At 61.0% G+C, this 12,999-nt stretch overlaps 1 protein-coding gene across 1 annotated transcript; it reads left to right on the plus strand.

Moving 5' to 3' along the window:
* Window positions 1–7,133: 7,133 nt before the first annotated feature.
* EFS (embryonal Fyn-associated substrate) lies at window positions 7,134–11,421 on the plus strand. Its single transcript, XM_048820306.2, has 6 exons — window positions 7,134–7,265; window positions 7,682–7,981; window positions 8,173–8,271; window positions 8,371–8,940; window positions 9,586–9,690; window positions 9,971–11,421. The coding sequence occupies exons 1-6, from the start codon at window positions 7,260–7,262 to the stop codon at window positions 10,382–10,384; spliced, it is 1,494 nt and encodes a 497-aa protein (XP_048676263.2). The 5' UTR covers window positions 7,134–7,259; the 3' UTR covers window positions 10,385–11,421.
* Window positions 11,422–12,999: the final 1,578 nt, after the last annotated feature.

Below are 12,999 nucleotides of genomic sequence, written 5' to 3' on the forward strand. Positions count from 1 at the left end.
TTCACTTCGGATCAGGGTAATTTCCAGCCCTCACAATCCCATGGCACCCCATGCAGGGCTTGGGAATGGGAAGCACAGGTGGGGCGGGGGGGCTGGGGTGGGCTGGCAGGGGGCTGCGGGTCGGGAGTGAGGGGCACCAGCAGAGCTGGGCGGGGACAGGGCAGGGCTGGCAGGGGGCTGCAGGTCGGGAGTGAGGGGCACCAGCAGGGCTGGGCAGGGGGCAGGGCTGGGCTGGCAGGGGGCTGCGGGTCGGGAGTGAGGGGCACCGGCAGAGCTGGGCAGGGGGCAGGGCTGGGCTGGCAGGGGGCTGCGGATCAGGAGTGAGGGGCACCGGCAGAGCTGGGCAGGGGGCAGGGCTGGGCTGGCAGGGGGCTGCAGGTCGGGAGTGAGGGGCACCCAGCAGAGCTGGGCAGGGGGCAGGGCTGGGCTGCCAGGGGGCTGCGGGTCGGGAGTGAGGGGCACCAGCAGAGCTGGGCAGGGGGCAGGGCTGGGCTGGCAGGGGGCTGCAGGTCGGGAGTGAGGGGCACCCAGCAGAGCTGGGCAGGGGGCAGGGCTGGGCTGGCAGGGGGCTGCAGGTCAGGAGTGAGGGGCATCAGCAGGGCTGGGCAGGGGGCAGGGCTGGGCTGGCAGGGGGCTGCAGGTCGGGAGTGAGGGGCACCGGCAGAGCTGGGCGGGGGCAGGGCTGGGCTGGCAGGGGGCTGCAGGTCGGGAGTGAGGGGCACCGGCAGAGCTGGGCGGGGGCAGGGCTGGGCTGGCAGGGGGCTGCGGGTCGGTAGTGAGGGGCACTGACAGCGCCGTCACTAGGGGTTGCCCAGCCCAGAAAGCCTGGAATGAGCTGCCCTGTCTTCAATCACCAGCTGCTGGAGTCCTGGGCTGGCGTCAGCGTAGTTTGGCCAAGGGACTCAGGGCCCAGCTCTGCGGGGGAGGGGGAAGAGCCCGGCCCCGATTCTCTCTGACTGGATTGCAGCAGAAATCAGTCAGGATGTTTAATGCTCGGTGGGGTCACAATAGTGAGACTCAGATGAAGAAACCTCAGCCACAGCTGGGAGAGAACCCAGGAGTCCTGGCAACCAGCCTGCCCATACAGTGACATACCATATTAAGGGCATTAATTCAGGTCTTTCCCTGATATATTCCACCCCCAGAGACCCCCAGCCCCCTCCCCAAGTCTCCCAGGCCCCCCCGGGACCTCTAGACCCCCCCAGCCCCCTCCCTGGGACCCCCAGGCCACCCCTGGGACTGCTAGCCCCTCCTAAGGGCAGCCCACAGCTGGGGGGGGTGCTAGCCCCACGGGGGAGGGGGCGGGGTCCGGTCTCTGGGGAACACAGGGATTGTTTGGGAGCAGGTTTCTGTGGGCAGGCGGATTTGCATAGGATTCTGGGGAGTCACCCCGCGCGGGCGGCTCTGATCCCAAGCCACAACAAAGCAGTGCCCATAGCAACACAAACAGCCCAGCGCCCAGGGCGGGCTGGCAGGGCCTGCGGGTCGGGAGTGAGGGGCACCAGCGGGGCGGGGGGGCAGGGCTGGGCTACCAGGGGCTGCAGACAGGAGTGAGGGGCACCAGCAGAGCTGGGGGGGGGGGCAGAGCTGGGCTAGCAGGGGCTGCGGGTCAGGAGTGAGGGGCTCCGGCAGGGCGGTGGGGCGGGCAGAGCTGGGCTAGCAGGGGCTGCGAGTCGGGGAGAGTGAGGGGCACCAGCAGGGCTATGGGCAGGGGGGCCAGGGCTCCAAGAAGTGGCTGGGAGTGAGGCAGTGTGATGAAGTGGGAATGTTCTTAATGTTTTCTCTGAATACGGTGTGTGTGCCTCAGTTTCCCCTATGCAGTTCTGAAGTATCTCGGGGGTGGGATAAGGGGGTGTGATTGTTGCAGAGCCCTAGAGGGCCAGTGTGACGCTGTCTGCACAGAGAATGGCCAACACCCCGTCTCCTGGCCACTGATGGCCTGGGGCCCCCCCCCTGCAAGGTGCCGCTGAAGGGGTTGGAGAACACAGAGATCAGGTGGCCCAGACTAAAGGCCAGAGGAGGGGCTGGAGGGGGGTTCAGTTTGGAGCTGGCTGGGGAGACAGAGGGAGGCCCAGAACTGGGGTCTGGGATCCCTACCCCCCAAGGTGGACCTGACTGAGGGGTCCTGTTGTCTGTACCGACAAGCTCGCTTTGGGTCTGTGTTCCTGTCGGCTAATAAACCCTCTGTGTTACTGGCTGGCTGAGAGTCACCGGGAATCACAGGAAGTGGGGGTGCAGGGCCCTGACTCCCCCATACTCCATGACAGGCAGTAAGGTGACCTCCAGCTGTGAATCCCGCCCCACTCAGGCCCAGAGATAAAGGAATGGTTAATGTCCAAACCTGGGTGGGGAGCAGGGTCTAGTGGCTAGAGCAAGGTGGGGAGGGGGCTGGGAATCAGGACTGCTGGGTTTCATTCACATGCCCCTGTGTGCCTCAGTTTCCATGGGGCAGGCTGTGGGGGCTCCCTGTATAGGGGTTGCTAATCATGAGGCCTGCCCCCCCCAGCATAGTTAATAGCCCTGGGCTGGGTTCACCCCCCTCCCCTCGGGTGTGGGGCTGAAGCCCCTCGCCCAACCCCTGGGGCTAACTCAGCTGCACTCCCCACAGGTTGCTTTGTGGCTTGGAGGGGAGACACCAGGGTGAATGAGGAGTAAAGATGAGGAGCCAGGACTCCTGGGTTCTCTCCCCAGCTCTGGGAAGGGAGTGGGGGCTAGTGGTTAGAGCAGGGGGACTGGGAGCCAGGACTCCTGGGTTCTCTCCCTGGCTCTGGGAAGGGAGTGGGGGCTAGTGGTTAGAGCAGGGGGGACTGGGAGCCAGGACTCCTGGGTTCTATCCCCAGCTCTGGGAAGGGAGTGGGGGCTAGTGGTTAGAGCAGGGGGACTGGGAGCCAGGACTCCTGGGTTCTCTCCCTGGCTCTGGGAAGGGAGTGGGGGCTAGTGGTTAGAGCAGGGGGGACTGGGAGCCAGGACTCCTGGGTTCTCTCCCCAGCTCTGGGAAGGGAGTGGGGGCTGCTGTTGGGTGACCAGACAGCAAGTGTGAAAAATCGGGATGGCGGTGGGGGGTAATAGGAGCCTGTATAAGAAAAAGCCGCAAATATCGGGACTGTCCCTATAAAATCGGGACATCTGGTCACCCTAGGCTGGTGGGTCAGAGCAGGCGGGGCTGGGAGCCAGGACGCCTGGGTTCTCTTTCCTGCCAGTCCCCATTAGGGTGACCAGATGTCCCAATTGTATAGGGACAGTCCCGATTTTGGGGTCTTTTTCTGATATAGGCGCCTATTACCCCCCTCGCCCGTCCGGATTTTTCACACTTGCCGTCTGGTCACCCTAGTCCCCATCTTGGCAGGGGGAGTCAGCTCCCGCGAGGGCGCCGGGGGGCGGGCGTTGCCCCTCCCTGGTGCCCGGGCAGGCGGAGCCGCTGGGACCGGGAAGGAGGGAGGGCTGGGGTTGGGGGGGATGGGTAGTAATTCAATCCCTGGCTCCCTCCCTCCTCCTCCCTCTGCCTCGGCGCCCGGCCAGCCCTGGGGGTGGGGACTCGGGTTTCCCAGCAGGGAAGAGAGAGAATGTGAAAGCGACAGAGGAGGAGAGAGACCAGCTGGGCCAGCTTCCAGCGGGGCTGGAGGAGAAGGGGGAGGCAGCAGGAGGAAAGGAGGGAGGGAGGAGGGAAGGAAGGAGGGAGGGAGGAGGGAAGGAAGGAAGGGGGAGGGAGGGAGGGAAGAAGGGAAGCAAGGAGGGAGGGAGGAGGGAAGGAAGGAAGGGGGAGGGAGGGAGGGAGGGAGGGAAGAAGGGAAGCAAGGAGGGAGGGGAGGAGGGAAGGAAGGAAGGGGGAGGGAGGGAGGGAAGAAGGGAAGCAAGGAGGGAGGGAGGAGGGAAGGAAGGAGGAGGGAGGAGGGAAGGAAGGAAGGGGGAGGGAGGGAGGGAAGAAGGGAAGCAAGGAGGGAGGGAGGAGGGAAGGAAGGAGGAGGGAGGAGGGAAGGAAGGAAGGGGGAGGGAGCGAGGGAGGGAAGAAGGGAAGCAAGGAGGGAGGGAGGAGGGAAGGAAGGAAGGGGGAGGGAGGGAGGGAAGAAGGGAAGCAAGGAGGGAGGGAGGAGGGAAGGAAGGAGGAGGGAGGAGGGAAGGAAGGAAGGGGGAGGGAGGGAGGGAAGAAGGGAAGCAAGGAGGGGGGAGGAGGGAAGGGGCCGATCCCCCGCCTGGGGCAGCAGCCCGTGGCCGAGCGAGCGAGCGGAGAGCTGCGGGAGAACGAGCGGGACGGGACGGGCTGCCCCGGCCGCGGCGGAAGGAGGATGAACCGGGGGAGGGAAAGTTTCGGGGGAACAAGCGAGTGAGGGAGCCGCGCCCCGGGCTCTGGAGGGGGAAGGAGGCAACGACCGGGAAGAGCCGCTGAGCCTCTCGCTGGGGCGTTTGTTTTCCTCTTTGTTTCGTTCTCTTCTTTTATCCTCCCTCCCTGCTTCATTCCCCCTTCCCCTTTTCTTCTCTCCCTCCTTCCTCCCTGCTTCATTCCCCCTTCCCCTTTTCTTCTCTCCCTCCTTCCTCCCTGCTTCATTCCCCCTTCCCCTTTTCTTCTCTCCCTCCTTCCTCCCTGCTTCATTCCCCCTTCCCCTTTTCTTCTCTCCCTCCTTCCTCCCTGCTTCATTCCCCCTTCCCCTTTTCTTCTCTCCCTCCTTCCTCCCTGCTTCATTCCCCCTTCCCCTTTTCTTCTCTCCCTCCTTCCTCCCTGCTTCATTCCCCCTTCCCCTTTTCTTCTCTCCCTCCTTCCTCCCTGCTTCATTCCCCTCTTCCCCTTTTCTTCTCTCCCTCCTTCCTCCCTGCTTCATTCCCCCTTCCCCTTTTCTTCTCTCCCTCCTTCCTCCCTGCTTCATTCCCCCTTCCCCTTTTCTTCTCTCACTCTTTCCTCCCGGCTTCATTCCCCCTTCCCCTTTTCTTCTCTCCCTCCTTCCTCCCTGCTTCATTCCCCCTTCCCCTTTTCTTCTCTCCCTCCTTCCTCCCTGCTTCATTCCCCCTTCCCCTTTTCTTCTCTCCCTCCTTCCTCCCTGCTTCATTCCCCCTTCCCCTTTTCTTCTCTCACTCTTTCCTCCCGGCTTCATTCCCCCTTCCCCTTTTCTTCTCTCCATTCCTTGTTTTTCTCTCCCTCCTTCCCCCCCTTCCCTCCCTCTCCCCAGCTCAGAGCCAGCTGCAGCCCCTCCCAGGCAAAGTACAGCCCAGGGGGCCAGCGGGCGCCCAGCCCAGAGCCCGGGTTTGGCTTCAGCTGCTGGGCAAAGCCCCTGATTATGGGGTTGGGGAAGAAGCAAACTCCCAAGAGAGCCGCTGGCTGCTGAGCTCAGAGATTTCTTGGGAACTCAAAGGGAGGAGTTTGGCTTTCTTTCTTTTTCTTTTTCTTTCTTTCTTTCTTTCTTCTACACATTCAGCAAAAGACCTTATCTATCTCATCCTCAAACCCCTTGCACACTATCTATCTATCTATCCCCATCCACCCCCTCTATCTATCTCTCTATCTCTTTCTGCAAAAAAAAAAAAACCCTAGTCTGGAAGGGGGCTATTTTGGGGCACACTATATTTTTCTGGATTTTGACCTTTGCCAATTGTCGTTTGGACGTTGTGCTCTTTTGGTTCCGGTGCGTTTGCCATCTGGCTGGCTCGGCGCCGGCATCATTCGTGGCATGGTGCAAAATCTGGGGTTGGAGGAGATGCCGAAGCAAATGACGGGGTTTGAATTTTGAGGTAGTGGGGGGATTATTTCAATTTTCTTGGAAGTTGCAAAAAAAATTAACTCTGTGTGTGAGAGAGAGATTGTTTTCCGCAATTTAAAGTTGCCACAGTTTTCCCTGTGGATTAAAAACATTCTGGATTTCTGCATTTGCCTAATTTCTGGAATTTTTGATACATTAATTAGCAGAATTTCTCAGCAATTTCCACCCCAAGATAATGATTTTTTTGCTAGCTTTGCGTAGAAAGTTTGCAACATTTCTGGATTTGTGAATATGCACCACTTCTTCTGTGGAAGGAGATTCAGGATTTAAGGACGCGATTTTGGTGAGGGTTCTGGAGTTTTTTGAGAGTTAGATTATTTTTTTCTTTCATTGTGGGGAAAAAGACTTGTCTAGATTTGTAGGGAGTCTGTGATTTTTCTGGAGATTTGAACTTGTTAAAAAAAATCTGGATTTGCAAAACCAGTATATTTTGAGGGATATTTCATGGCATTTCTGGTTATCCAAACTTGCAAAAAAGGGCGGAAATTTTGAGCTTTCCAAAAATCGTCTTGATTTGGGAACGTTTGCAAAAGCAGGAGTGTTGATGCTTGCGAGAATTCTGGAGTTTGGAATGGTGCCACATTTCTGGCTCCTTTGGCTCAGGAAAATGGTCTAAATTTGGGGGAAAGGTCGCAAGATTTCTACACAGTTGCAAGATTATTTTGCAAAAAATTGTCTGGATTTTTCGCTGGCAAGATTACGCAAAGGTTTGCAAGCTTTCCTGGATTGCCCAGGTCTGCAAAACCCCAATCTTGGATACTCTGAGCTTTGGGGAGGACCCTCTGGAAATGCCTGCCCTTTGCTTTCTGGTTGCAACTCAGTCCTGTTCTTGCAAAATAGGATTTTGTCCTAACTTGTTGAACCTCCTTGCGTGCCTCCCTCCACGCACCATGAAAGCAGCCAGGCCTCTCTGCATGTGTCTGTGCTCGCTGGATGTATTTTGCTGACCAAAGAAGCTGTTTGCAGAGCAGAAAAGACTCCTCGATCCTCTGGAAAATGACCGGGATTTTGCTCTTCCATGTCTGGACTTTTTGAAAAGAGTCGTGTTTGGATCCGAGGGGAAACCCAACGGATTTGCTGAGTTGGCTGGAAACTACTTAGGCTCAAAGTATTGGACTTGTTTGTTTGGCCTCCAAAACTCATGGAAGAAAGACTGAGGGACCTATAAGGAACTGGGACACTTTGAAATGATACTTTGACAAAAGTTTACAAGAAAATTGTGATTCTCTATCTCTTTCTTTCTCTCTCTCTCCATCCCCATATGCCCCCCACCCCCCATTCCACAGCAGAAAGAACTAAACAAATCTATAAACTCCAACGTATAATCTAGGCCTTAATTTACAGTTTAGAGGAAAGCTGTGATTGTCTTTCTTTCATTTCACACTCTTTTCTTCATCATTCACACCCTTTCCCAAGTTCACTCCCTTTGCTTTCTCCTATCACCCCACCTTCCTTCCTTCCTTCCTTTTCTCATCTGTCTCTTCCAACACAAGACCCCTCCCTGGAAGCACCATGTCTGTAAGTAGATTGAAGCTTGGGGTTACAGCCTTCCCATTTTCACCCTGACGTGGAATGGGTTGGCTGGGAATTTGCAGGGGGTGGGGGGTTGTCTCTGCCACACCGACTGGGGGAAATGAGCCCTGTACTGGGGGATACTGGTCTGCCACCAAGCAGCACTGGGAGTACTGGTCCCTCTGCACACAGGCCCAGCCAGCCCTGGGGGTCCCAAACTCTCTTCCGGCAGCCCTCGGGGTCCTCGGTCTCTCTCCTAGCCAGCCCTGGGGGTCCCTGGCCTCTCTCCCGGCTCCCTGGGGGTCCCCGGCCCCTCTCCCAGCCGTCCCTGGAGGTCTCCGGCTTCTCTCCCGGCTGTCCCTGGGGGTCCCCGGTCTCTCTCCCAGCCGTCCCTGGGGGTTCACTGCTCCCTCTGCCCCCAGGCCCAGCTGGCCCGAGCGCTGTTCGACAATGTGGCTGAGTGCCCAGAGGAGCTCTCCTTCCGCCGGGGGGACCTGATGCTGGTGCTGCAGCCCAAGGTGCCTGGCCTGGCCGGCTGGCACCTCTGCTCGCTGCATGGGCAGCAGGGCATCGTCCCGGCCAACCGCGTCCGCATCCTGCCCGAGCCGGGGCCCCCCGACCTCTCCCCGGCGCCCCACAAGGAGAGCGCACCATCCACCCTCTACAACCCACCCCGGGGCCAGAGGAGGAGCAGGGCAGGGCAGAAGGAGGAACAGCAGGAGGTGAGAACCCAGGCGTCCGGGATCTCCCACCACCGCCTCCCTTCCCCCATCCAGCCAAGGAACCCAGGCTTTAGAGGTCCTCCAACACAATCACCCCTGGGGATCCCCCGTACCACTCCCTATCCCCATCACCCACAGCTCGGCCTGAGAACCCAGGTGTCTGGGCCCTGACCCCTCTCTGGCCCCCCCAGGTGTACGTGGTGCCCCCACCCGCCTGGCCGTGCCCGACCACCTGTGATGATATCTACAAGGTGCCCCGTGCCACCCGGAGAGACAGGGACCCCAGTGAGGTGAGAATGGGGGCAGGTGGGGGGAGGGGAAGGGGGCGGGGAGATGGGGGGGACCAGTGTCTGAGCCTTGATTCACTTTCTTTTCCCCCCGAACCCCAGGTCTACGACGTCCCCTGCTCCCTGCCGCGGGATGCTGCCCTGTCTGATACTTATGACACCCCCACGCCCTTCCCCAAGCAGGCAGTGCCGGATACCGACCCCTACAACGTGCCCCCCCCAGCCGTGCCCCCCCTGGGCCAGGAGGAGGAGGAGGAGGAGGAGGGATGGGAGGAAGAGCCGGCCCCCATCTACGCCACCCCATCCAACCTGCGCCGGGCGTCCGCCCTGCTCAACCTCTATGAGTCACCTGAGGAGCTGCTGGGGGGGGAGTACGACCTGCCAGGGCCTCCCCCGCCAGAGGTGGCCCTGGGGGGGCTGAGCCTGGGTGAGACGGGGGGCGTGGGCGGGCGCCCCCGGCTGCCCTCAGCCGAGAGCCTCTCACGCCGCCCCCTGCCGGCTCTGCCCTCGCCTGGTGCCCCCCGGAAGGGCAGCATCCAGGACCGTCCCCTGCCTCCGCCCCCGCCCCGGCTTGGGGGACTGGCTGGGGGGCTGGATGAGGGGGCGGGGGATGGGCACAGCGACTACGAGGGGATCCGGCTGGCAGAGGAATACGACTACGTCCACCTCAAGGTGAGCCGGGGGTGCCCCCGCCCCCCGAGCCCGGCTACCCGAGCCCTGACGCCAACCTGAGCCCGGCTACCCGAGCCCTGACCTCTGAGCCCTAACGCCAACCCGAGCCCGGCTACCTGAGCCCTGACCTCTGACCCCTAACACTAACCCAAGCCTGGCTACCCAAGCCCTGACCTCTGACCCCTAACACCAGCCAAACCTGGCTACCTGAACCCTGACCTCTGACCCCTAACACCAACCTGATCCCAGCTATCCGATCCCTGACCTCTGACCCTGGTCCTGACTCCAACCCAATCCTGGCTACCTGATCACTGGCCCAATGCCAGCCTGCGCCTAGCTACCCAATCCCTGACCTGTGACCTCTGCTTCATCCCAGCTTTCTGTCCAATAACCTCTTACCCTAATGCCATCCTGACCTCTGACCCCAGCCCCCAACCTCTGACTCCAGGTCACTGACCTCTGACCTTGACCCCAAAGCCAACAAAGCCCCAGGGTCCCTCACCTCTGACCTCAACCTCAGAGCCTGCCCCAAACGCCAATCGGACACTGCATTCCCTGACCCCTCATGTCAACCCTGTCCCACAATCACTGACCTCTGACCCCAGCATCGACCCTGACCCCAAATCTGACCTCTACCCCCTCCAGGGGACAGACAGGCTACAGCCCCCGGCTACAGACCGTGACCCCCCAGAGGAGGTGAGCGGCCCCAGACTCCAACCAGAGACCCCCATTTTGCTGGAGGAGGAGGAGGTAGGAGTGGTCCCTTCCCGGATGCTTGGGTCCCTTTCCCTGGTGGTGGATGGGGATCAAGCTGTCCCGGGTGCCTGGGTCCCATTTTCAGAAGGGTGGAGTCCTTCCTGGATGGTGGGTGGGTGAATGGGGGGCGTCAAGATTGCCTGGATTCCTTGGTCTCATCTCCTGGAACAGGGGGTCCCTCCCGGACTCCTGGGTCCTTCCCGACCCCTTCTCCCCAGCCTGGGGCAGGAATGACCCCTTCTAGCACTGACACCCTCCCTCCCCTGCCCCCCAGGTGCCCCCCAGCCCTGAGGACGCCCAGCTGTTGCAGTTCTACGCGGGCCAGTGCCGGACACACTGCGCCACCCTCCTGGCGGCCACGGAGGCCCTGCTGGCCAGCGCCGGGGCCAACCAGCCGCCAGGCGTCTTTGTGCCCCACGGGCGCTTTGTGCTCGTCACGGCGCACAAGCTGGTCTTCGTGGGCGACACGCTAGCGCGTCAGGCGGCCTCGGGCCCCCTGCGGGCCCGGGTGGGGGCAGCTGCCGGCGCCCTGTGCCAGGCCCTCAAGGGGGCCGTGCTGTCGGTCAAGGGGGCGGCACTGAGCTACCCCTCACCCCCCGCTGCCCGCCTGCTCCGGGAGCGCCTGGCCGAGCTCTCCCGGCGGGCCCAGGGCTTCACCAGCCTGCTCAGCACCCTGGCGCCCTCCTGACCCCCGGGACCTTTGACCTCTGACACCAACGATCCTTGGGTGACCTCTGACCCCCTCCCCAGGGTCCTCTGTGTCAATGAAGCCCATGACCTCTGACCCCCTGCCCATTAGCCCTGTATGACCTCTGACCCCCCTCCCCAGGGTCCTCTGTGCCTCTGCCACTTGGTCCTACCTGACCTCTGACATAGTCCCAAAGCCTCCTAGCAAATTATCCCCATGTGACCTCTGACCCCAAAAGCCCTACCCAAACCAATTGTGACCTCTGACCCTAGCCCAAGGCCCTCCCAGATCCAATGGCCTACTGCAATCTCTGACCCCTGGCTTGTTTCCCCTAAGCCATGACACTGTGACCCTTGCCCTTTGACCTTTAGCCTTCCACAACTGATCTTCCCCTTTGCCCTCCGCCCCTCTTTGACCTGGGTGCCCCGTTACCTTCACTCTTGATTCCACCCAAGGGCACCCCCTCCTGGCCTGGCCCCCCAACCAAAAAGCCCCTTGAGCCTTGCCCTGTGACCTCTGCCCCAGTCTAACTCTCACCCTGCAAAGCCCTGACCCACTTCATAGAGGGGAATCTTCCTATCATTGATGGTTCAGGTCTGGACTCATGGAGGGGGATGGACCTCACCCCCCCAGCCCCAGGGACCCCAGCGTTGCTTGGGGGGGGTCAGAGCAATGCCAAAGACTTGACTGCAGTTGGGCAGCACAAGAGGAACACCCCCCCACCCGGAGACGGGACAGCAGCGAGGGGGGTCAGCCAACACCAGCGGGGAGCAGAGGATCATGGGAGAATGGCCAACACCAAGCAGAGGATTACAGGAGACTGGCCAAGGCGACAGGAAGCAGAGGAGTCTGGGTAAAGCTCAGCAAAGGGGATGGTCCCCGTCCGCTGACGACTCCCCAGCCCCTGTACCCCCACTTCACAGCCCTGCCGGTGCCCCTCACTCCCAACCCGCAGCCAGGGAGCCCATGGGGTGACCTGTTCTCTCAGGAAAGATTTTTTCTATGTTTGTAAATAATAAATCAATGAAAAAAGCCAATTGTCTCTGTTCCTTGGGTGGGGGGAAGGCTGTGCACGCGTGCCCCTCCCTCCCCCCCAGCAGTCAGCCTGCCCCTCCAGGGCCAGATCAGAACCAGCAACCCCCTCCCCCCATGTTCTATTCCCTAAGAAAGGTAGGGAGGGGACGGAGGGGCTGTTGGGGGGATTAGTTGGGAAGGGGCTATGCTGGGCGGGGCGGGAAGAGAGTCTGTGAACAGGAGGGGAGTTAGAGGCCAGGCTGTGGGCTCCAGTGGTTAGAGCAGGGGTGCGTCTGGGAGCCACGGGGGAGGGGAGTGAGGTCTAGTGGTTAGAGCAGGAGAGGCTGGGAACCAGGACACTTGGGTTCTTTCCCACTTCTGGGACGGGAGTGGGGGCTCGTGGTTGGGAGGCGGAGGGGACCCAGGACTCCTGGGTTCTCAGCCCAGCTCAGGGAGGCACCACCACCCCAGGACTCACAAACAAGCGCACACTGCTAGGCCCATCCAGGGGTGTGGGCGGGCCAGGCCCAGGAACACGCCTCGCCAGGTGACCATGTGAACTCCACGCCAGTGCCACACCTGGACTTATGGCAGGCCTGTGCCAGGCAACAACACGCCAGCAGGCCCGTGACACGTGAGGAACATGCCAACAACATTGCCAAGTGCCCAGCACACACACCAGCAACACACCAACTCCATGCTTGGCACATGCCCCACCCCATGCCCAGACATGCAAGCACACATGGGCACCATGCCAGCACCACACATGGGGCCAGGCTGACAGGCCAGCTGGCAAGGGGCACCCTCCAGTGGTGGGCAGTGGGATAACAGCTTCCTACTGAGGATGGCAGGGACCTGGGTTCAAATCCCAGACACCCACTCCCACCACCTCTGCACTGCCCCCCCTCACCAGCCTGGCTCCCACCTCATCTCCCCTGACATCAGAGGAAGGGGGCCAAAACATCTGGGCTCCCTGGGAGGGTGATGAGGTCTAATGGTAGAGGGGGGCAGCGGGCCCCTTGTCCCTGCTGTCTGCCCCCACCTCAACAGCTGAGACACCCCAGGGGGATGCCCCCATCCCTCTACAACTCCCTAACCTTTGCTGGGGCCTGCTATGGCCTCAGGGCCCCTCCCCCAACCTTGCCAGACCCCATCATTCTCTGGGGTACCCCCTAACCCCCTTTGACCCCAAATGCTCCCAGGGATTCCCCATCTTTATCAGGACCCCCCCCCCAGTCTCCCCAGAACCTCCAGAGGCCCCCAACCATGCTGGGACCCTCCCTCTTCTATGGCACCTCTCACAGGCCGCTACCACCCCCATCAGCAGAGACCCCAGAGAACCCCACCCCCGACAAACCCCCAACTGAGACCACCCCCCCGCCACTGTCAAGGGCCCTTTTCACAGCACCTGCCCCCCATGACCCTGGTCATATGACACCCGCTCCCCAAACACCCCCTCCAACCCAAGTCACGTGATCAAGAGAAGACACCCAACAGACTTGTCTCAAGAGCCTAGATTTAGGACCCTCCAAACCCCACTCCCACCAAGGGACAGCAGAGCAAGCCAGCAGCTCAGGTCCCCTCCCCCGCGGGGGGGGGCT

This window comes from Caretta caretta, chromosome 13 (assembly GCF_965140235.1).
Source record: "Caretta caretta isolate rCarCar2 chromosome 13, rCarCar1.hap1, whole genome shotgun sequence".
NCBI classification, from domain to species: Eukaryota; Metazoa; Chordata; order Testudines; family Cheloniidae; genus Caretta; species Caretta caretta.

Bases quoted from the DNA above. Each gene is read 5' to 3' on its own strand.
- EFS (XM_048820306.2), top strand. The intron at 8,272-8,370 runs GTGAGAATGGGG...CCCGAACCCCAG, and splicing joins GAGACAGGGACCCCAGTGAG to GTCTACGACGTCCCCTGCTC. The intron at 9,691-9,970 runs GTAGGAGTGGTC...CCTGCCCCCCAG, and splicing joins TTTTGCTGGAGGAGGAGGAG to GTGCCCCCCAGCCCTGAGGA.